General features: G+C 44.1%; 1 protein-coding gene and 1 long non-coding RNA gene across 6 annotated transcripts in view; both read left to right on the top strand.

The window, feature by feature from the left end:
* Positions 1-23,239, top strand: part of NEBL (nebulette) — a 402,240-nt gene extending 379,001 nt beyond the window's left edge. For 4 of the 5 annotated variants that reach the window (XM_074984855.1, XM_074984853.1, XM_074984852.1 and 1 more), the window contains 2 exons: positions 931-1,046; positions 17,582-23,239. In XM_074984855.1, the coding sequence (XP_074840956.1) occupies positions 931-1,046; positions 17,582-17,758 (293 nt within the window). In that variant the 3' untranslated portion in view covers positions 17,759-23,239. The remainder of the gene's footprint in view (positions 1-930; positions 1,047-17,581) is intronic. The other variant, XM_074984854.1, reaches the window with a different exon arrangement.
* On the top strand, positions 1,054-17,572 carry LOC142008048 (uncharacterized). The gene is made up of 3 exons (XR_012644065.1): positions 1,054-10,629; positions 15,286-15,823; positions 16,075-17,572. It is a non-coding gene; the product is annotated as an uncharacterized LOC142008048 (long non-coding RNA).
* Positions 23,240-25,237: the final 1,998 nt, after the last annotated feature.

The raw sequence follows: 25,237 nt of genomic DNA, 5'->3' as shown, positions 1-25,237 counted from the left end.
TGTCTTGTGACCCATGGTATCGTTCTTCTCTACTATCTCATCTTTGTGTAGCATCATCACTTTAAATTCTATGTCTATCACAGTACAGAGGCTGGGTGGACATGTCTCTGCCAGCTAACCCCACCCCCCCATGCCAGCTCCTTATCCCTAATTTTTTTCAGGGATAAGGGGCTGGTGGCAGAGCAGGACTTAGCCAACGGAGGCACATCCACATGGCATCTGTAATGCCGGCACCCCCCCTGCTGACAGCAAAATCTCACATAGCTGTACTAATTAGCCGTGTGAGTTTGCAGATCGTGCTCCATTTGCAATTTTTTGAACTGTCATTAGCATAACACTGCCAGAAGCAGCACTGTGCTAAAAGGCTGTGTAGACATTGACCTACAGATGCTACAGTACTACAGTGTGCTGCATTGTTGGAGCTCTTCAGTATAAATACTTGCTGCTGTGATTTCCCCATCACTGTAGTTAATCCATCTCCCTTCCATCAACCTAGTGCTGTGTCCATTGGGGATCTGGCTGGCTTAAGTAGGTTGCACAGGGGTGTGAACTTTTGAATTAATTGGCCTTACTGATGTCTCTAGTTTTGGTGCACATATGTGGTCATCTTTCCAGAGGGCTTTGAAGCCTTACTGCTCATTGTTATGCTTCCTATTAGTCATGATGCAAACGGATATTTCTCTGCTGATTGCGTTAAGTTTATGTAGAAATCAACCTACACTAGGCTAAATATGTCACCTAATATGCTTCTCTATGGATTTAGAGTTTTCTACATTTTGGAACATGAATCCCCATTTATACTGCAGGTTTCTAACTGGGAGAGAAATCCACAGCTGATACCAACTGTTAAGAGAAGTTGCACGTGAAGACTTCAGTAAGGATATTGTTTTAACTCTTGTAATAATGCTTCTTTATTTCTTTCATGTGCAGCCCCAGTGCTTCCTGGGGCATATCAACAAAGTCAGTCCCAAGGGTATGGATACATGCACCAAACGAGCATGTCATCTATGAGGTCGATGCATTCACAGCCACATTCAGCAGGCTTCGTGAGTATTGAGAGAATCTTTTCTTTCAGTGCCCCCCTCTTTAACTACTGGTAAATATGTTGTAAATGTAAACCTGCTGGAAACCCTGGCAATCCAGAATTGGGAACCTTAGGAAATAATTTTTCTCTATTCTTTCATGTTGTACTTATTTACAAATTACAGTAACCCCCTGATTGAATGGACTAATGGGAGGAAGGGCTGTCCATTAATGCCGAAAGTCCGTTACATCTGAATGGTGATACCGTATGATGAGGCACTGACCTTGCCAGCCCATCACTCACTCCTGTCCTCTGACTTCCCCTTCCCTTCCCCCCTCCTGCCCCATTCTTCCCCTCAAACCTCCATCTCCCTCTCCCAATTACCAGAAGACAAGCTGAATGCCGGCCTGGCTCCTTCCACCTCTGGTAGCTGTCAGCACTGCAGCTCCTCCAAGCCACCTACACAAAGGTGGAACATGGCCTCCCCCAGCCTGCCAGTGAGCAGCAGCCTCCGACACCATGGCTGCTCCTCAGTGCCATTGTAGGCAGCGGCCGCCAGGCACCAACATGCTCCACGGCCATGGGGCTAAGGGAGAAGAGCTTATGTGCCTTGCCACAGACCCCACCCCCCCCAGCTCCTCTGGCCCTGGTAGCCCCAGCTGCTGTGGTGGCCCCTCCAGCCCCAGTGGCCCCAGCCACTCAGACAGCTCCTCCAGCCCTGGAGGGTGCTCTGGTGATGAGTTTATGGCATTTGCTTAGGGGTAGCGGGGGGTGGGGTGGGAGGCTGGCAGACAGCGTCCATTGTTTCTGAAGTCCATTATATCATGGTCTGTTAAATTGAGGGTTTACTTTTTTTCTGGCCTTCAGGTAAAACATGTGTAGGACTAGGTAACTCAGAGAGGTAGCAAGAGATGTTTATCTCAAAAACTGAATGAAGTTAGGTATGTGCTCTGACAAACAATGAAAGTATCTACATTATTCATATACTATAGAAACAGAAAATGTCGAGGTAGCACTTTTTCACACAATAAACCAAGCAACGAGGTTTCCATTTGCTATTCTTTTTAATCTGTCTGACTGAATAGATACACAGAACTTTAAAGCTGGAGGGAATGGTTTGTGTTTTTTGCAGGTGAACCTTGTTTTATAGTTCATATATCTGGGTGTGGTGTTGGATGTTAATGAGGACTTATAAAATATTTCTGAAAATTGGGCCTGTGCATATTTGCCTCTCTGATTTCTTAAGATTTTTTAAACTACTGATGTTTAAACATTTCTTTGATAGAGGCTAGAGGCCAAATAGATCAGAGCTCCATTATTTTTTAACTTAAGAATATCAGAAATGTCTGGTTTTCTCTTTTCTGCTGGCAAATCGGCAGAACATCTCAGAGAATATGTTTGTTAGCACTTCTACCTTAACGGAAGTCTCAGAGATGTTGAATAATTACGAGAGATTAGAGATGGCCAGAAAATGGAATTTGAGTTTAATGAGGAAAAAATGAGTTTTTAAAAGTGTTTTCATCCCAAATCAGGATAAAATGCTAAAAACTCAAGACAATTTCACTGAACTAAAATTCAGCAGTGTTTTGTTTCAGAAACACCAAAATACTCCCCCACCAGCAGTATTTTGGTATTTTCAGACCTCAGTGTTCTGCCTGGCTGCCTGTCCAGCAAGACAGCAGAACAGCCAACTAACCAGGGAACTAACTGGGCAGCCTGCCCTCCAGGCAGTTAGACTGGTACCTAGGCAGCACACCTACAGGGCCACAGAGAAAATGGGAACCACTGGTATCAGGGCAGCCTGTCTATCTGACAGGAAGGCAACTTGGGAGCGTGGGATTCCAAGGAACCTAGAAGTCAAATGTCCCCTCCCACCCCCCAGCAGACTCCCAGGGCTGCTGACTCCCTGGGTGGCTGGCTTCCTAGCATCTTGAATGGTTATCCACCAGGCAGCCCAGCTCAACTGCATAACTTTCACTTTCTTGGCTCTTATTATATCACCGTTTTTTATTTGCCATTCATCATAGCTGCAGTCTACCATAGAAATGTAAAGGAACTCTTCCACCATTGTACTCACAGTATATAGCACCAAATGATGGGAATTCCATTGTTGATCATCAGTCAGTGTTTCTACTACTATATTCTCTTGAACTGCTTAGAGCAACTGTAACTGACACGTATCAGAGGGGTAGCCGAGTTTGTCTGTATCTTCAAAAACAACAAGAAGCCCTGTGGCACCTTTGTAGACTAACAGATATTTTGGAACAAAAAAGCAATAAAGTAGCACTTTAAAGACTAACAAAATAATTTTTTAGATGAGCTTTCATAGGACAGACCCACTTCTTCAGACCATAGCCATACCAGAACAGACTCAATTTTTAAGGCATAGAGAACTACAAAAGCTCACGTAATAAATTATTTTGTTAGTCTTTAAAGTGCTACTTTACTGCTTTTTTGTTTTGATAATATATAGGCTAGCACAGCTTTTTCTCTGTTACTAATCAACATGCAAGGCACTACATTTAGATATTTTGGAGCATAAGCTTTCATAGGAAAAGACACGCTTCATTAGATGCATGAGCGGGGGTTCCAGAGGAGAGTCCAAATACCTCCACATTAGCTACTGATAATGGGCCACATCCTCCGTGACTGTATTGACCTTGTTAACCATGGTCCTCTTCTTGACTGGGACTCCCTCCTTTTCGTGACCCTATAAATTTGGACCCTCATCTGGAACCCTCACTCATGCATCTGATGAAGCGGGTCTTTGTCCACACAAGCTTATGCTCCAAAATATCAGTCAGTCTATCAGATGCCACAGGACTTCTTGTTTTTGTAACTGACATGGGCCCCATTCTAGCAAAGCAGATGGTCACTTAAATCACTAGGTGATGGTGGAAGCTCTTAAGCACCTCCTTAAAGTTAAAGATAAACAGGTGTTTAAGTGATTTGCTGAGTGGAGTCGTGCTGAAAACTGCTGGAGCTGTTGACTCCCCTACAGTAAGCCAGCTGTATTGCTAACAGCTGGGCTGCTGAGCTGGTGAGCAGTGATGGGAATGGCTTGTTAAAATTCTCATAAGGTTCAGACCGGAAAGCTCTAGGCTCCATTTGGTTGTTTGAAAAGTGGAAATCATTACAAACAGTAGAGATCATACAAAGCCTTAAGGTAACTGCAAGGTTGCTGGAAAGCAAATCCCATAATCCCAGTTCGATTTTCTTTATAGTTTTTCTATGTGCTGTTGCAGCTGCCATGGATTACAGCTATCTAAAATGGAGAGCAATCTTAAACTGAGGATTGCATATATGTATCAGATCACACCTGGTTTGTAAACTAGGTATATTACAACTGTGCTTCAGCCCTTATATGCAGATAACTTTCATTGCTATCAATGAGTGTTGTGTATACAATGACTACAGATTTATGCCTCTGATGAGATACCAGTATTCAAGTGAATAATGACTGACTCACTTTACAAACCCCCAGTCCCTTTTTATGTCCTGCTATCTGTGTTCAGTACCTGTTTAATATGCTCTTGCTTAGAGGAATGATTCACTTAAAGGCATTTTAAATCCCTTATTTGAGTCATTTAAACTATACTCTGAAGCAATTAGGTATAAAATGCTAACTAGATTATTGCAGTTTTTTTCTTGACAGCCATTTACCACCTAATTAAGTCTTTAAGTCATAAGTTAGATCTCTCAGCAGCACTGATTTCTTTTTAAATGTGAAGGTACCAACTTTTATACAACTTAACAGCACTAGGATACTACTAAGCTAGTTAAAAGGAATCACATGCCAGAGAATTAAAAGGCATAGCAAATAGTTGATTCCTGTGTGAGATCTCTGCTCGTGGCACACATTAAAAGGATTAAACCTAACTGATTGGTCTCAAGGGTAACTGTAAACAGGAAATTGTCATTGAGGAGGTCTGTTTTCAGTGGGGTCCCGCAAATATTCTTTTTCACCCTCTGTGACTTACTGTTTTTTTCTGTGATCTGTATAAAAACATATCATCATCAAATACAGTTTACAATTGACACAAAAATGGGGGGAGTGGGAAATAATTAAGAGAACAGGTCACTGATTCAGAGTAATCTGGATCACTTGGTAAAGTGGCTGCAAGCAAAGAATATGTGTTTTAATATAGTTAAATGTAAATGTATGCATCTAGGAACAAAACATGCATACCACACTTAAAGGACAGGAAGACTCTATCCAGGAAAGCAATGATACTAAAAAAGATTTGGTGGTCATGGTGGATAATGTCAAGTAGGAATAGAGAGTAACAGAGAGGAAGCCGTGCTAGTCTATACACTATCAAAACAAAAAGCAGTCAAGTAGCACTTTAAAGACTAGCAAAATACCTCCCCCAAAAGCTCACCTAATAAACTATTTTGCTAGTCTTTAAAGTGCTACTTGACTGCTTTTTGTTTAGGAATATAGAGGTTATTTTCACTCTGCATAGCTATGTCTACACTACAGCATGTCTTCAAACGGGCACCTTTACAAAATGAGGAATTGAAAGATGCACTTGTGAAACAAAGCATCCACCTATGAGCCGGGGCTGGCATCACCAATTCTCCTTTTCAAAAAGGGCCATCCAGTCTTTTGAAAGGGGCCATCCAGCCTTTCAAAAGAGAGCATCTACACTGTCTGAAGCTCTTTTGAAAGAAAGTGCCAGGAAGCACCGCGGATGTGGTCACATGGGGGACAAGCCCCTCTGGGGCCTCAGCCAGCCACTTCTTTAAAGGGCCCCTCACCAAAACCCTTGCCCTGCACAATATGAGGCAAGCAGAACTGCACAAGCTGCACAGACCCAAACCCAAAAGGGCTAATTATGGAGCAGCAGCAGCACCTGGAGACCCTGTTGGCCACTGCCAGCAGCATGGTTGACCTGATGGCCACCCTGCACCTCCTGCTGGGCCCCGTCCCCCCACAGCCGTGGACAACCTGGACCTGAAGATCCTTTGACACCCACCCCTGGGTGCTCTGCTGACTCAAGCTACTGCACCAGCTCTGAGTATTGGGAGCACCTTGTCATGGGGGAGTGGGATGATGATCAGTAGCTCCAGAATTTCTGGATGAGATGGCAGACCTTTCTGGAGGTGTGCCAGTGGCTGTCCCTAACGATGCTTAACTGCATGGACAGCTCAGAAGCAACCAAAAGGCAATAAGGCTACTTAAGGCGTTCCACCAGTGGCCAGACACTGCCCCAGGTTTTACCCCGCAACCTGTGTTGATTGTCACAGGACCTAGTCCAGTGGGGTTTTCAGGGTGTGTGACGAGCTGCACCGTTCCCCAGAAGAGACGACAGACAGGGATCAACTTAACCACACAAACGTTTTATTTCAAGAAAAAGGGTTCTTTTATAATGTTCTTTTATAATGGAATATTTCTTTTTATATCAAAATAAGCTATTTATATTTGTTTATATTTCTTTTTATACTATAAATACAACTATTTATTTCCCCCTACTTCACTAAGCCTAGCACAGGATTTGATTACTTGCAGACTAGTAGCCTTCAATATATTATATTATTGTGATAATCACGCTGCTCTAGACCCTCCTAACACTTACTTGTGCTCCGGAGTTATGCATAATGCTCTTCGTCGCGTGCTGTAAGGAAAAAATTATAACAGAACTGTATATTTTATATTTATATTTATATATGTATATATATTTAACTTTCCAGCACTTCCTGAGGTGGCTTCAGCACTTCCTGCAGGCGGCTTGGAGTCGCTCTACCCTAAGCCAAAAATTACTCTGGGGAGCAGATAGTATAATATTCATATAATTTGCCTTTTCTGCACTATAGGACTTAGATCAAGTGTGTTGCCCTGCTGGCCAGGCAGGGGAGAGCTCCAAAAATAGTACACGGGTTTCCCCTTTTAATGGACTATTACCTTAATATTATGGAACTGCCTATGTCAACCCCCAATTACGGGAAGCCCTTTACTGCAGAACCAAATCAATTTATTTCAATGCGGTTTCTATGGAACTGCCTATGTCGACCCCCGATTACGGGAAGCCCTTTACTGCAGAACCAAACCAGTCTTACCCTTATGGGGTTTATGTCGGGGTTATCCCTTTAACGGGCTGTCCCACGACTGCTCTTACCTCTGCTCAAAGCGAGGGAGCTAACAGTTCTGTGTTAATCATGGCTATAGACTATATTATCCCTATCCTAGTCTTCTGTCTGTGTGTAAAATATTAAGGCTAGGTCTAGTAGGAGCGCCTCCTGTGCTTTACAATATGGCTATAGGAAGAGGGGGTTACAAAATATATGGCGCGCCCCAATTAAACAATATCAGAATTCCTAGGTCTGCCATAAACACAGCAGCTGCAAGGAATGACTATTAACAATGTAACTGCTAACAGTGTAACAGATAACAAAAAGAATACTAAACCTAATTCCATAACTGACAATTAAGAACTAGCTAATCTAAATACCTATATGTGTGTGTGGAGGTTTGATGGTAAATACCTATGCCCTCCCGATCTGTCCGTCCGGGCGCCGGGCCCGCAGGTCTCTTCACAGGATGCTAGAGAAGAGAAGCCCTCACGGCGCGCTTATATGGCAGCCGCGGACAGGCAGACAGAAAAGTGAGGAAAAAGAAGAGAGGCCAGGGGGAAAAGGCCGGCGTGGTTTACAAAAACCCCCCGGCTAGAAGAAACGGCCTGCGATTCCACCGCCAACCCGCAGGGGTCGACGGCTAAAGCAGCAAGACCGCTCACGGCTCACCTAAGCAGGGCACCAGCCGGCGCGGTCTGCTAGGTGAGCCTGCCTCAGACAAAACTCTGAGGTCTTCAGTAGTGATTCAGTTCAGTTCAGTTCTTCAGATCTTCCGGGCTGGAGCTCTTCGAAAACTCTTTGAAGCCGGAGCTCTTCGCAAAGGCTTCTGCGTCCCGTGGCGGCTGGGGAGCGATGACTAACTCGCAGGTCCGCTTCAGCGTTCTCCGCTCCGAATCTTCGGCTACCAGCAATGTCCAGCTCTTGACGCAATCCTTTTTGATCTTCCGTCCGCTTCTCTTCTCGTCCTCCGGCGGACTGAGGTGCCCGGGTCTGCGCTCCGGAATTTATGGAGCTAGGGCGGACCTGGTTGAACACCTGCACCTGTCAGGTCCGCACCTGCGTTGCCCCGGCAACCAGGATGCACATTCGGAATGAATATGCATGAGCATCCTATCTTACCCTATCAGAGCCTAGAATTTTAAACTTATGCTCATGAATATTCAATTACCTAATGAATATGTATTTCTAACCGGCAACCCTAACGGTTGCTCCCTATACCTTACATTATACCAAGTTACAAAACCATTTCTACACTATATTTTAAAATAAATCTTTCTTTATTTGTATTTTATTTTCAAGCGGATTGATAGAGAACACTGTTAAAAAGATAAAAGTAAAGCTTTTCATTTTTAAATTGCTCAATTTCTCGAGACTATCCGGAAAGGGTAGTGGAAGGCACACAGAAACCTCACAGCCCATGGCCAGGGACATGTTCTCTTAAAAGAGGAATTTACAACAGTCCCCTGCCCTGAGACACCAGGACACCTGGATATGGTGCACCTTCCCCTTCGAGAAGAGGGTTGCAATAGCTGTCTGGAAGCTGGGAACTCCAAACAGCTGCAGCTCCATGGGGCACCAATTTGGTGTGGGCAAGGCCACAGTTGGTGCCGTCATCATGGAGGTAAGGAAGCTTGGGCCACACACCCACTGGAGGAGGGGGAGCCCAAGAATGGGGGCCCATTGGGGACCGGGAGTGGTTGGCGAGCCAGGGTAGTGCCTGTGGGGCTGAGGGGGGGTGGGTCCTGGCACACCCCACACACCCTTATGGGTGCATATACCCCCACTCCCATGCAGGTGGTGCGTGCATTGAACACGATGCTCCTCCAGAGAGCAATCTGTATGGGGAACCTGGACACAGCCATTCCAGGCTTCGCAGCGCTCAGGTTTCCAAATTGTTTTGGCACCCATATTCTGATCTGCACCCCGGAAGACAGTGGAGCCCAGTGTATTAACTGGAAAGGGTACCACTCGGTGGCGCTGCAGGTCATGGTGGAAAGGAGCTTCAGTAGCATTTGGGGAAATTTGGGGAAGGTTCATTCTCCAGCTAAAGTGGAAGGATCAGTTTGCCCATCATGGCTTAATTCAGCATCCATTCTCTATGTCTATGTCTACACTAGAGAGAGCTGTTGACAGAACTTTTTGTCGGAAGATATCTTCCAACAAAACTTCTGTCGACAGACCATGGCCACACACGAAAGCAGATCGCTCTGTCGATCCGCTCTGTTGAGAGCGTGGCCAGACTGCCCAGCCACTTTCTCAGCAGAGTGGCCCCCAGAACCCTACAAACAGGGTTGCATGGCCACCAATCCCTTCCAGGAGCCCTGTCCAGGCATGCCTTAAAAGGACTCCCCTCAGCCATGTTCCCTGCCCATGCTGTGGCTTACCTACCTTGTTGAGGAATAGTATAGCTAGTGCAGGTCTCACATACTTTCTGTGAGAGTTTGTGCTTCCAGAGAGCCATGGTGTCAGAGCAGCCTCCAGGCTTGCCCTGGACCCAGTCAGAGCGCTTGATCATCCAGTTTATGGCCATCCTCCACCTCCTCTGGTGGGACACGCCTCACACTGCCATCGAGGAGCATGCTCTTGGCGCCCCAGAGCCCCACCTGCACTTGAGCCCCTGAGTGATCCAGCAGGTCTGGAGGTACACCACCAGTGCCGACTGGTGGGATCACCTCAGTTTGGGACAGGGTGATGCCCAGCACTGGCTCCAGAAATTCAGAATGAGAAGGACACCTTTCTGGAACTCTGTGCCTGGCTCACCACTGCCATCCGCAGACAGGACACCCAGATGAGGCCTGCTGCTCTCTTGGAGAAGCAGGTGGCCATCGCCCTATAGAAGCTCACCGCCCCGGACAGCCACCACTCTGTCAGAAACTAGTTTGGTGTGGACAAGTCCACTGTGGTGGCCATCCTCATGCAAGTCAGGCATGCTTGGGCCACAGACCCTGCAGGGGTGGGGGCGGCTCCTGCCCAACTGGTACCCCTGGAGAGCAGGGTCAGAGATGCAAGGGCTGGAGCCCCTTCCTCAGGGGACCATGCTGTCCTGACCTCACACAGACCTCCTACTAGGGGGTGGACTCATGGGGGGCACTCAGAGGGTTCGGGAGGGAAGGGGTATGAGAGGGGGATTGGGAAACCTCTGGGGTCCAGGGCCTATCTCCTCAGTTCCTCGTAGGTGTGATCAGGGTCTTCTTCTTGCAGGCTGTGACAGCCATCAACACCACCCTGCTCCAGAGGGTCATCCGCCTTGCAGACCAGGACACATTAATGGCCAGATTCACAGCATTGGGGTTCCCCAGCTGCTTCAGGGTCATTGATGGAAGCAACATCTCCCTCCATGCTGTTGACCACAGCATGGTGCGGTTCATCGACTGAGAGGAGTTCTATTCCATTGTGCTGCAGGCCTTGGTCAACCACTGGGGATGGTTCCTTGATGTGTATGTCGGGTGGTCAGTCCAGGCATATGACACATGGATGTTCCACAACTCCAGCCTGTGTCAGAGGACAGAAGCAAGCACCTAAGTCCCCTGGTAGGAGCTGGTGGTCAGGGATATACACATGCCATTCTGGATTGTGGGAGACACTGCCTATCCCCTCATGCCATGGCTTATAAGTCTGTATGCTAACCACATGGTCCCCACCCAGGACCTGTTCAACACTCATCTCAACAGGGCATGGAGCCAGATCGAGTGGGCTTTTGGACATCTGAAGGCATGGTTCAGGTGCCTCCTGACCCAGCTGGACATGAGGGAGCACAGTGTCTCCCAAGCCATGGCTTCCTGTTGTGCCCTTTACAACATTGTGGAGGGGAAGGGAGAGGCCTTCCTCCTGGGGTGTGAGGTGGATGCCAGCCATGGCTGCGAACAGCTGGGAGCAGCTTCCATCTGCCAAGCCCACAGGGATGGGGTGCGGATCCAGAAGGACGTAAGGGACAGCTTCTCCCACGGTCTCCAATGTCCCTCCTCAGGGCACCCATGATGTGGGTCTTGGGCGCACAGCCCTACCCCATCCCCACCACCACCCCTCTGTTCTCCCACTCACCCATCTCCAATGCCTCCCCAACCATGAGGGACATGGGGGTTGTGACTAAATAAACCATTTCCTTAAAAGTAGAAAACTTTGTGCACAAAAACTATTTACATTGTACCAGAACTGGTGACTATATATACTGGGAGGGTTTGAGGCAGGGGCTGAGGGCTTTAGTCTAAGGAGGGAGTTGGGGAGGGCCATGACCCTGTGAGGGAGCAGGAGTCTGAGCAGCTTCAGCTGTAGGATCATCTCCTGTCATGGGTTCGGGGTTCCCCTCAGTGTTGGGATGGGACCAGGAGCATGGAGAAGTATGGGTCTGGGAGTGGTAAAGCAGGGTCAGACTTGGTGTGGGGAGCAAAGGAGCCTGGGAGTTGAGAGGGGCTGACATAGAGTTGGGGCCAGGAGGGAGCAGCCATGGCCATCGGCCAGTGCACCAGGTCCAAGACAGCTGGCAGTGTGTCTGGCGGGGGCAAGGATGTGGGGAGCAGTTGTGGCATGGAAAGGGGCACTGGTGGGGGAAGCAACAAAACTCCAAAGAAAGCCACCTGGGCTAAGTGGTCCTGTCGGGTGCCAGTGATGGTCTCCAGGTGGGACATCAGTTGGTCTCGGGTCGGCCACTCCCACTCCCACACCTACCACTCCTGGTCTTCCCACAGCTGCTGCTCCAGGAGGTCAGTCTGACTCCTGAGGGCAGCTCTGTAGGCCCTCAGGGTGTTGTCATCAGGCCAGCGATGACCCCTCCAGCCACGGGCCCTCTCTGGTGCCACTCTAGGGTTCCAGTCTTTGGATGGGGCTGGTTTGCTCTGGGGGCAAGATGGGGCTGCCTCGGTTCTTGGAGGGTGCAGCTGTAAGGGAGACAGGAGGGGAGACGGTGAGTCATTACCACCACACAGCCCCCAAGGCTCTGCCCTCCACCCATGGTTAGCAGCAGCCCCCTCCCCTATCCTGGGAGCACTGGCATGTGTGCCCTGCATGGTGGGCCCTGCCACACAGGACTCTGCATTGCCTCAGGGACCGGGCAGACCACTGTGCCCCTCCACCCCACTTCCTTGTGGGCTAGTGGCCCACTAGGTTTGTCCAACCGCCTAGCGGATGCTGAATGGGTGGCAGAGGTGCCAGGTGCAGCTTGGCCCTCCCAGGGACCCCTACACACCTGCAGCTCATGGCACTGCCCACAGGGGTGGGTGCCGCCTGTCACCTATGGGCATGCCTGTGAACCAAGAGCCACACTTCTCGGTGATATGTCTGGGGTTGGGCTGTCACCCGTGTGTCTTGCCCTCTCCCAGCTGTGGCAGGGGCAGGTGGGTCCCCCCACCTGGGGCAGTGAGGCTTGTGCAGCCCCCCATGGGGATAGCATTGGGCTGGTGCTGCTGGGTTCAGGTGGGACACACTGCCTTGAACATGGTTGCATCTGTTGGTACTGCAGCGTGAGCCCTAGCTGCAGTTGGCCCGGTGAGGCTCACGGCACACCCCATCTGCACTCACCCGCTACGCCCCAGGATGTGTGACCCACAGGGTATGCACTAGAGGGTCCTTCAGAGAGGTCCAGAGATGCCCTGGACATCACCTTGCAGAGAGGGGCCTGATCTAGAGCGATGACCAGGGTCTCCTGGCTGGACTCAGGGTTTGAGTCAGGCTGCAGTGGGGACTCTGGCAAGGTCCATGACTGCTCCAGCTCTGGTGGTGTTGCAGGAGCCTCCTCAGCGGTGTTGACAGTCTCTCAGCTGGGGGCACTATCCTCACCCCCCTGCCCAGGAACTGGTGGAGCTCTGCGGAGAAGGGGCAGGTGGCCTTCCCTGCCCTCAACCTGCCGCACACGTCCCATTCTATGTGTATGAAACTGATTGTTCCTTCCTATGTGGAGTACTTTGCACTTGTGCTTATTAAACTTCATCCTGTTTACCTCAAACCATTTGTCCACATAATTTTGAATTATGACCCTATTCTTCAAAGCAGTTGCAACCCCTTCCAGCTTGGTATCATCTGCAAACTTAAGCATATTCTCTATGCTAATATCTAAATCGTTGATGAAGATATTGAATAAAACCAATCCCAAAACAGATCCCTGTGGAACCCACTTGTTATGCCCTTTGAGCATGAAAGCACACCATTAATAACTACTCTCTGAGAACAGTTATCCAGCCAGTTATGCACCCAACTTATAGTGGTCCCTTCTAAGTTGTATTTGCTTAGTTTATTGATAAGATCATGAGAGACAGCACTAAATGCTTTGCTAAAGTCTACGTATACCACATCCACTGCTTCTCCTTTATCCACAAGACTTCATATCCTGCCAAAGAAAACTATCACATTGGTCTTGCATGATTTGTTCTTTACAAATCCATGCTGGCTGTTACCAGCCACTTAATTTTCTTCCATATGTTTGCAGATGAATTCCTTAGTTATTTGCTCTATTATCATTCCTGGCACAGAAGTTAAACTGACTGGTCTGTAGTTTCCTGGGTTGTTCTTTTTTCCATTTTTATAGATGGGCACTACATTTGCTCTTTTCCAGTCTTCTGGAATCTCTCCTGACTTCCAGGACTTTTGAAAGATGATAGCTAAAGGCTCGGAAAACTCATCTATCAGCTCCTTAAATATTCTAGGATGTATTTCATCAGGCCCTGGTGACTTGCAGACATCTAATTTTTCTAAGTAATTTTTAATTTGTTATTTTTTTCATTTTATCATCTAAACCTACCCGCTTCCCACTAGCATACGTTATGTTAGGCATTTCTGCATTGGCCTTCTTGGTGAAGACCGAAACGAAGTTATTTAGCACATCAGCCATTTCCAAGTTTCTTGATATTGTTCCTCCCTCCTCACTGAGTAGTGGTCCTACCCTGTCCTTGTTCTTCCTGTTGCTTCTAATATATTTATAGAATGACTTCTTGTTACCCTTTATGTCTCTAGCTAGTTTAAGCTCATTTTGTGCCCTGACCTTTCTAATCTTGCCCCTGCATACATGTATTATTTGCTTCTATTCATCTTTTGTAATTTCTCCTAGTTTCCACTTTTTATATGACTCCTTTTTGATTTTGATATCCTGCAAGATCTTCTGGCTAAGCCAAGGTGGTCTTTCACCATACCTTTTATCTTTCCTATGCAGTGGTATAGCTTGTTTTTGGACCCTTGATAATGTCTGTTTGAAAACCTGCCAACTCTCTTCAGTTCTTCAGTTTTTTTTCTCTTAGTCTTTCTTCCCATGAGACCTTATCTACCAGCTCTCTGAGTTTACCAAAATTTGCTTTCCTGAAATCCAATGTCTCTATTTTGCTGTTCACCCTTTCACTATTTCACTATTTCTTAGAATCATGAACTCTATAATTCCATTCTCACTTTCTCCCAAGCTACTTCCCACTTTCAAATTCTCAACAAGTTCCTCCCTATTTGTTAAAATGAAATCTAGAACTGCTTCCCCCCCGCAGCTTTTTCCACCTTCTGAAATAAAAAATTGTCATCCATGCAGACCAAGAACTTTCTGAACAGTCTGTGCCTCACTGTGTTAGTTTCCCAACATATGTTGGGATAGTTGAAGTCTCCCATCACCATCAAATCCTGTGTTTTGGATGATTTTGTTAGCTGTTTAGAAAAAGCTTCATCCACCTCTTCTACCTGGCTAGGTGGTCTGTAGTAGATGCCTAATATGACATCACCCTTGTTTTTTACCCCCTTTTAACCTAACCCAGAGACTCTCAACATCTTTGTGTCCTGCATCCATCCCCACCTCAGTCCAGGTGTGCACATTTTTAATATATAAGACAACACCTCCTCCGTGTTTACCCTGTCTATCCTTCCTTTGTAAGTTGCACCCTTCTATACCAATATTCCAATCATGTGTATTATCCCACCAATTAATACAATGTTTATTTATTAGGATTTCAAATTCTTCCTACTTATTATGCATACTTCTTGCATTTGTACATAGGCATCTAAGATAGTCATTTGCTTTTGCCTCCCACTTCTGCCCAGTCCCCCTTTTTCTCTGCTATTATAGCCCTTGTTCCATCCCATTTCCAACCCAGGTCCCAGGTCTCCAGGTTTTGCACTTATCTGTGGACTTTGGTCACCTGTCCCCATCAAATCAAGTTTAAAGCTCTCCACACTAAGTTAGCCAGTCTTAGTCTAAATACATCATTCTTCTCATTCCTCAAAAGGTGAATTCCATCCCTGGTTAGCAGTCCTTCATGGAATAGCATACTGTGATTGAGGAAGCCAAAGCGCTCCTGGTGACACCATCTTTGCAGCAAGGTATTCACCTCCAGGATGCACCTGTCTCTGCCTGGACCCCTACCTCTGACAGGAAAGATTGAGGAGAACAACACCTGCACCCTCAACCCCTTCACCCTGACTCCCAGAGCCCGATAGTCACATTTGATCTGCTCAAGGTTACACATTGCAGTATCATTCATGCCAGCATGGATGGGTAGCATGGGGTAGTAGTGAGTAGGCCGGATAATCCTTGACCACACCTCCATAATGTCTCGGATACTGGCTCCTAGCAGGCAGCATACCTCCTGGGATTACATGTCAGGACAACAGGTGGTTGCCTCCATCCCCCTCAGAAGAGAGTCTTCAACCACCACTACCCTACGTTTCTTCCACGGAGTGGCAGCAGCAGATCTCCCTGCCTTGGGAGTTCAAGGCTTCTCTGCGTCTGCTATAATGGGTGGTTCCTTATCTCCTGTATCTTCTGTATCCAGAACGGCATAATCGTTTCCCAATACCATGGTGGGAGGGTTGGGAGCAGGAGTGGAGCACTGCCCACTGCCAGAAGTGACCAGCTGCCAGCGTCTCCCCTGAGCCACCTCCTCCTCCACGGATGGTGTGTCAGTACACTTTTGTGGTGGGACAGCTATCTCAGCCTCATCTGTCTCCACCTGAACACTGTGCAGAAATTGCTTGTGGATATGTATATTCCTTAGTTTAGCCACCTCCTCCTGTAGTTCTTCCACGTGCTTCCTGAGAGATTCCATCAGAAGACATCTTCCGCAAGAGATGGTCCCCTCAGCCAGGACTTCAGTAAGTGGGAATTGCAAGTCACAGTCCCTGCAAAACCACACCAGAGTTTGGTTGGAGGCATCCCTGGTCAGGGTGTCTGTCTGACTACAGGCACAGGCAGAGGAGACAGATCAGTGCTGACAGATGTGTTGTGAGTCCTTCTACCCATAGTAGATCCCCCTCTGTCACTTTCCCTCTATCAAACTCCTTAAAACTCCCTTGTCTGCAGCCCCCTGTCCGCTTCATTCCCCAGGTCTCTCTGATTCTAACTTTTGGAAGCCTGCAAACCTGGGTCAGGCCTTCTTGTTAGTCACACAGGGGAAGGCTGATCCTGAGGCTGATCAAAGGCAATCAAGGGAACAAGGGATCAAACAAGGTTCTAACCCTCCCAGGCACACAGTCCCAACTGCCACCATAACTGAAACTGAAATCACCTGCAACCAGAATTCAAAATTTAAAAAATCAAGCAAACTCACTCTCACCAAATGCTAGTTTGCTCACTGGGCAGCCTCTTCAGCAACAGGATCTCTCCCTCTTAAAACTCCCCTGTCTGCAGCCCCAGTCTGCTTTGCTTCCTAGTTAATAAGACTAGTTTGCAATTTATTTATTTATTTGGATTACATTAAAAATAACCTATTGATGATGGTGGATGCCTCTGCCATCTATAAAAAATATGTCAATCGTAATTCCAGCCTTAATCCTAGTACAAATAAGTGTAAACCCAGCTGTTCATAAACATTCATGCAAGCAAGATTTGTTCAGAAGAACACTCCCAAAAACATAAAAGAATCACAAATACTTACATATGTGTGCATGAATACTCATGTAAATGTTACGTGTATGAGAAAAGTGATGCTAATATATATTCAGATGAGCATTCATGCTGCAAATTCACCCTAAATGTTATCAGGCCTTGTCTTCACTATAAACAAAAAGGTGTGTTCTTAACTCATGTTAGCCAACTTGAAGTAGAAACCTAGTGAAGGGAGGCAATTTGTATGTGCAGTGGCTAGTCGAGTTAGCTGACTTGAGTTAAGAACACATCTTTTTTCTTAATGAAGATACAGCCTGTTTGGGATCATCCAAGCAGGGGCAGAAACAGTAACATGTTGCATAGATGGACAGTGGATAATTAACTATGGGTAGTGAATGCTCAAGGCATTAGTAGTGGTAAATATTTCCAGAGTGAAATGTGTTTGCATGGAATACATAACACATATATTCATAAAAATCACTGCTGTGACTGAAATTGCTAAATAAATTATTTGGCACAAATGGTTCACCCAGTTCTATTCAGCACATACCTCTTAGTGTACACTGCATCCTTTCTGCAAATGGCTTTGAACTCTTTATTGCAGCTTACTAAAAATGGTGCTGTAGGATGTTGGAGAGAGAGAAGCAATGTCTTTCTATGGTGGGTTCTTCATAGTCTCGTTTCTTTTTCTTCAACAGAGAACTTACAGAGCTATGTATGACTACAGTGCTCAAGATGAAGATGAAGTTTCCTTCAGGGATGGGGACTATATCATCAATGTGCAACCAATTGATGATGGCTGGATGTATGGTACTGTTCAGAGAACTGGAAAAACAGGAATGCTTCCAGCAAATTACATTGAGTTTGTTAACTAATTTCTGTCCCTAGTCCTTTGAGCTTTATTCTGATTTCCTGGAAACATAGCCCTTTTGAAACAAAATATTCAGAAGAAACTTTTAAGGCCACGTGCTCATTACTGTATCACTAATAGAGGAATCTGATGTAACAATCACAATCTGACACCCATATCCAAACAGTAACTCTAAGAACAAAAGACATATGTGGAAGCCCGGTGCTGCCAGTCATATAAAGGTTTCCATCCATTAGGTCTAAAGGAGATATGTCTTTTTCCTAGATTTCTTAGATTCTCTTTTAAACATAACCAGAACATAGATTCTTTACTTATGTCTCTTTGAAATCACAAGAGGCTAATATTTTCAGTTTAGTAGTACATTTTAATAGTTTTTCAAGCTGTTTAACGTTGAGCATTTAATCTCCCAATAAAAGTGATGACTGGATAATTCAGCCTTTTAAGTAACAGCACTTAACATGCTGGTAAAAATCCTACTGCTCAGCAGCCTTATAAGAAACAAAAAGTCTGTTGGGCCAGTGAAAGCTTTTAACTCTAACTCGCCCACACAACCACACTCATTCCTGGGTCTCGCATTTGCTCTCCTTCATGATTGTGCCCTTATCTCCTGTCAGTTTTGCTTGCTTCCCAGATTGAATTGTGCCTTGATTCACGGCAAGTTTGTGTCTTTTTCCACTGAATATTTCCCAGTGGCATTTTCCACAGTGCGGGGCCAAATTGTCACATCTTTTGTGTCCGTTAAATAACACCCAAGAGACAAGGCAGGTGAGGTAATACATTCAATTCAATCAACTTCTGTTGATGAGTGAGGCAAGCTTTTGAGCTACACGGAGTGATTCTTCAAGCTCGTAAGTTTGTCTCTCTCACAAACAGAAGTTGGCCCAATGAAAGGTATTACCGCACCCACCTTCTCTCTCAAATATCCTGGGGCTGACATCGGTATAGCAGTAACACTTAACCTTTAGAAAGTAATGTCCATCTACAAAGCACTGTCCAATTTCCTTCACTTTCTTTATCCTTAACTATCCTGCTGTAAATAGCCTGCCTTTGGCCCATATACTATATGGCCTCATGAAGCTTGTAGTCGCATCCTTCCTTCTTATTGTAAGTGTCTTCCTAAATGTCTGCTTTGCTGACAAAATTGGTGTATTCCTGCTGCAGGAAAGTCCTGTACCTATGTAGAAAAGTTGAAGAGGACTGCTGATTTTCTGATACTTTGCAGTTTAATAGCCTGGGGCTTGAGTTCCTTCCAAAATACCTGCTCTAGTTTTGACATCAAGCAGTTGTACAAAAAAGGGTTTTATGTTCACAGGATGGTTAATGAAAGACTAACATCCTTGACTGCTGTTGAGTTTATTTTTTCTCTATGGCTACAGTAACACTACAGTGCTCTGTCAACGGAAGTCACTTTCGGAAGATATTCCTCAACATAACTTCTACTGACAGAGTGCAGCCACACCTGAAAGACAATTGGGAGAGTGCTCAGCTCTGTTGACAGAGCCGTGGGACTGTCCGGCTGCTTTCTTGACAAAACAGGCCCCCGGAAGCACAGCAGACTGGGCTGCCCATTGTTCTGGATGCCCTGTGTGTTGAGAGACTGCCTCCCAGAGTGTCCACACAGCTTTTTTGTTGACAGAATCTGTTGAGAGCTTTGAGACAGGATGCTGCTAGCGGAAGTGCTGAGTTTTGTTGACAAGCTGTTGACAAAACGCATTTTGTGTGTGGATGTTCCACCAGTTTTGTCGACAAAACTGGGGTTTTGTCAGCAAAACTCGCTAGTGTGACCATAGCCTATATGTTTTGCATCAAGGTAAAAACAAAACAAAAATTATACCCACCACATTCTAGCTTCCTCTCCAAAACCAAAGAGAGGAAAAGCTGGTGAATATTATGAGGCAGTTAGCAAAAGGAAAGCTGTAGACTATGTTTTGCTCCCAAGGTTGATCCGTAGATCCAACTAAGTTCTTCATTCCTGTATAAAAAGTACTTAAATTCCAGGATTCAGTACCAAAAATGGAAACATCATTGTTCCAAATTATTTATACAGAATATTCCATTTTGACTTTCTAATACTTCTCCTCCAACTTAAACTACATTCCAAGTCTGATGAAAAAGGAAGGCGATTATAGTCTCTTCAACTTCGGATCAGCTAACCATTAGTAGGAAATGGAATGAATGTTACAGGCCTGATCATTTTCTTGCCAACTGTCCGCCAGGTATTTTAGTACTGTTGTCCATCGCCTTCTGATCATGCCTGAAGGATCCAGGTTTTTTCCTAAACAGTGAGACAACAGCTAGTTGCAGTATGACAAGGCCCTGATCCTGCTCATGTGAGCTCTTTGTGGATACAGTATTCCTCCCTTGCTGTTCTGTTACAGGATCAGGGCCTGAGTCAGAGAGAGCACAAAATCATGTAAAGTGTCACAGAGGAATTGGTGCATGTGTATGTGGGTGTATTTAAGGAACAAAATGTTCTGTTTTCAGTATTCAGACGTGAATGAAAGATGGTAGTCATACAATAGTCATCCAAAGTTTAGAAGCTGCACTGGACTTCCTGTATACTTTAGTTTTTTAAAATGTCACTAAATTTTGCTGTATTTATCGAGAATTTTCTATTTCTTATTTCAGAAAGTCAGCACACCTGCCTTATTTCATTTAACAATAATGAAGGAAGGCAGTAAGTATTCATTGTGTTAAAAGCAACCTGCCAGTGCAAGTCGCCTGTCAGTTCTTTGCAGACATTTAAAAGGCAGCAACTTCTTCTATTGTATTGTTACTAAGGGGGAAGATCCCAAGCTGCAAGACAGAGAACAGTACATTTTTATGACTGTGTTTTTTTAAAAAAAGAGTAGTCCATAAATATTGAAAAGTGAGACAAATGTACTTTCTTGTCAGGCACAGAATTTCAAGGGTGGAGATCCCCATGAGCAATTAGTTTGAGCCAATGGGTAGAAGGGAGAAAAAGGACTCTGTGAAATTGAAACCTTGGTGTGCCATCTTTAGGCACCACTGCTGTAACTACACTGTGGGTTTAAAATTCTGCACAAGACTTCAGAGTTTTGTACATGGAGGAGGTGCAGCAACAGGCTCTTATTCTTTATTGGTGTCTTCTATGTCAGATACTTTAGCCTGGCAAGTCAAACAGCTACTTTTAAACTGCTGACACTTTAAGCTCAGCCTAAATGTGATCTGAAGCAGTCTATTTCTATATCAGTCATCATAACCAGCCATCCGCAAGGGATAGAAGAATGATAATTTCTAATGTTTGGGATTGTTTTCTGCTGATATCTGAGACAGACTGGATATCGCTTGCCATTACAGTCTTCTGCTAGCTCCACAGTTCTGACAACAGCAAAAATAAGTTGTCAGTATGCTAACAGTATGACTCAGAAGAAACACAGGGAGCAGATATGTGTAGCATCAACTAGTGAATTTTAGTGTCTTTGAAAACATACAGTCCCCATAGCCACACTAGCATTCTTCTCAGTTTGGGAGTTGGATATCTAATGCTACATATGGTAACAGGCAAAATCAGAAATAAGCATTTTAGCAAATTAGAGGACTGTGATAGGCTAAATAATGGAAATAAACTTTTTTTAATGCATCTGAATATTCTATAGTGTTGGTAAGGCACCTAAAGCAATTTGCAAAATAAAAGATCAAGAAAACAAACCAGCATGTGAATCCTCTTCCTCTTGAGAATGGTCTAGCAGCATAATTAATATGATCAATTTAAGATTATTCATTTGCTTATTAAGTTTCTGTAAAGCATGCTTTTAGTAATTTTTGTTCATTTGGAATGTTTTCTAGTTTTTGATACCTGTGAAGATGAATTCTTGTTGTAGACCATTGTTTAGCATTTCTACCCAATATACGAAGTGATTAGGGCCTGGGTATCAAGATGTTTTATGAGAGCTACAATTTGTAATCCATAAACCCTCAGTTCAACTCCAGTTTGCAAGTATAGTTCTTACAAGGGGTTTGTGAGGGCCTGCTGATACACTGTGGAATGTAGGGACGAGTAAACGCCAAATAGAGCTTTTCCGCCACCTTTTAAATTATCTGTCAAGAAAAGAAGATAAAACCTATTTCCTTTATTTGACCACAGTGTATTACCCTTACTCCATATGTTGCTCGTATAAACAGTATCTCACAGAGGAGGAAAATTTTCTCTTCTGGACACTACCATCTCAGAATTCCATAGTTCAGCTTAGAGTTCACTTATCCCTATTCAAGTGGACATTTTGATGTTCTGTTATTCTTCAAAGACCACAAGTAGAAACAGAATATGTTATATAAGATTAATACAGGGCATTTGCTGTTCATTATATTAATTTTCCCATATAACATTTTTCTAAACACAGCTACTATTAGGGCTACTCCAGTTGTAATGTTCCATTACAGTTTGTTAGTATTTAACATTGAAATGTAGTTCTCATGACTGCAATGATATATCACACACCAGCTAGGCAAGGTTAGGGCTCAACCAAAAATCACTTTAGTGGACTATAGTTTTGATATGTGTGCCCTTCCTAAAAGTTCCCTGGAGACTTGCAAGGCCTCTAGTTCTTGACCATGAAGGTATTTTTAGCTTTTACTTGACAGTAATTGTACATCACTTTTCTTTATAAAAACAATTGCAAGCACAGAAGGGTTTGGCAGAATGTGATTTTAAGAATAAAATCTCAAGATTGTGACTGTTTTGAATAAACATTTGTATGAAATATGGAATAAGACGTAGTTAGTAAATATTTAAATATCATGCAGAAACAAGCTAAAGATGCTGTCTAAGCATAGATCTTACGACTGCATACACTCCAGTGCTTTGTGCTGGCAAGAGCAAGCTGCTGATGAGTTAAAAGGATAAAATGTTCTAAAGTGCTTTTGCAAGCGTTCTCCAATCTCTGTACCCTGTTGCAAATCTAATCACCTTTCTGAAAGAAAACTTGGAGCTATATTTCTTTCTTTAATTGCCTGCACTACTACAATATATTCAAAGGAATTTCATATGCTTTTGTGTCTGATATATAGCATTTGCATATTGTATCTAAGTTGTAATCCAGTTGCTGTTGAAACATTTTTTATTTTAGGAGGAAAATAAGTTATATACTGTAGCATTACAATCATATCTAGTTCAATATTACATGTTGCTAAACCATCAGAAAGCAGCACTGACTGTATTAACGTTGATTAGCATGGTGTGGAAACTCTCTCAGATGTTGGTTTTTGCAGTGTGATATAAAAAGCAAAAATGAACCGCTGCACTGTTTAGTGTATATTTGCTTTAAAGTGTGTAGAGTTTTAGTTACTTTGCAAAACTGTATGTTATTTTGGGGATTATGCAGTTATGAAGGAAACTTGTTTTGTTTTGTTTTGTTTTTTTCAAAGGACGGGGATTATTCCTGGATCATATGATGTATAACATAATTTGGCTTTTGTTATGCAAAAAGTTAACACCAGCTATTAAAATATATTTTAGTAGAAATGCTTTAACTCCTGTTTTTTACTCTGCACTGTGAATCTTTAAGCCTTGGTGGACTAGAGCAACATCATGCTGCCCAAAATATTAGCCTATGCAAACTAGTTCACATTTTATTTGATGTCACAGTGGATGTACCATTACAAAATTTATTCTGCATAACATACAATGGCATTGAAATAAAATATTAAACGTAGGATTATGTATGTATTATATTAATAAACAAAACACATCAAAATTACCATATCCATTAATACAGGTTACACAGGTTAATTGTTTATTGCTTCAGTCAAGGCTGCTGTGTATTTTCAAACAAGAATGAAGACAATAGCCTTACTTGGCTCAAATTTGGTCACTAAATGTGGTTTCCTAAAACTGTTTTGTGTCGTGCACTCTTCAAGAGGTTAACATGCTTTCTTCAGTCTGCATTTGGAATCCATCAACATAACAATAATTTTACATTTCATCACCCTTGATTTGCTTAAATAAATGTAGGCAATAAGTAAATGGAGTCCACTGATCTGACATGTATTGGCTGCTGTTCCTTGAACTGGTGGTTGGGGATGTTCTTATTGCAGCATATTCCTAGCCAAAACAAATTGGATTACAGTCTTCTTTAGGATAATTCACAGCAAATCAAATCAAGGTTATTTGGTCACCTTAATTCACTTAGATTAAATTACTATGAAAAATCCCAGGAATAAATATAATGTACAAAAATCATAATATAGCATATATTGGATCTTCTAAAACCATATGGCAATAATACATTACTTTGCCTACTTGTGAGTTTTGTTTATTTCAGTATTAAATGCACACTCCTCTCCCATCTAGTGGAAGCTTTCAATGTCTCCCAGTAGAAACACACATTATAATTTTCTATTAAGTTTCATATAATTCATTGATTCTTCTCTGCATAAGGCTTTTGTATATTATCAATGACCTGATACAACAAACACCTCCTATTTACTGTAGCATACACATCATTTCAATAGAGTACATTTAACTTGAAAATCCAGTGTGTAACCTGTTAAAGCAGTTCACACACCAGAACTGTTCTATCTAAAGATCAAGCCCACATTCAACAACAGCCAGTCTAAGAAGGCACTGTCATAAAGAAACACTTCAAGCTCTCCATGTCTTCACTGCCACCACAAAACTGCATTACAGAAGCCATTCTTCTTGCCATGTGCCACAGAACTTTCTGGAGGAAGTAGCTGGCAATTAAAAGGCATGCACAAGTCTCTTGAATTTTACATTCTGTAGGTTGAGAACAGATTGACACATTGCTGCTTCTAATACTACCTCAGTTTCTTGTTACAGAAGCAGTTTCTCCTGTTCTCTTGTTAGAGTGCAATACTTGTAAATTATGCTCAAGTAGTGCAATTATTTATCAATGTGGGTCCTGAATTAGAAGAGCACTTAGGCATGTGCTGAAATCCCACTGATATCAATGAGACATGCATGTCTAGTGCTTTCTTGAATAGGGAGGGATTTAAGCATGTGCGTTAAAGCTTTCCTGAACTGGGGCCTTAGGCTCATACATCTTTATTAAATCTGGAGGAGGGAGAAAATTGCAGAGGTGCATAATGAAATTTCTGATGAGGTATACACAACTGAACCGCTCTAATTTTGGCTTAAAATGTCATGCTGATTGACTCACCAGACCAATATTCAGTGACTGGCATTACAGCCTGGCACACAAGGTTGCAGCTCCACCCAGGTTTGGTACAGCCATCCCTCTGTTGTAACATGAGGGCCATTGGGCTAAATTTCTATGAATGACGTTGCAGTCTGGCATGCAGGCTGCAGAACCATTCAGATTTGTCAGGCTGGAGGAACCTGTGAACCAAATATCAGTGAATGGCATTGCAACTGACAGGTATCTTGTAGCACCACTCAGGTTTGGCCTTGGAGAGGTAGCCGTGTTAGTCTGTATCTTCACAAAACAAAAAAAGCAGTCCTATAGCACCTTAAAGACTAACAATATTGTTTCTTAGGTGA

This window comes from Carettochelys insculpta, chromosome 2 (assembly GCF_033958435.1).
Source record: "Carettochelys insculpta isolate YL-2023 chromosome 2, ASM3395843v1, whole genome shotgun sequence".
NCBI lineage: Eukaryota > Metazoa > Chordata > Testudines > Carettochelyidae > Carettochelys > Carettochelys insculpta.
Note: the sequence above shows the minus strand (reverse complement) of the source record. Positions and strands in the feature narration are given on the sequence as shown.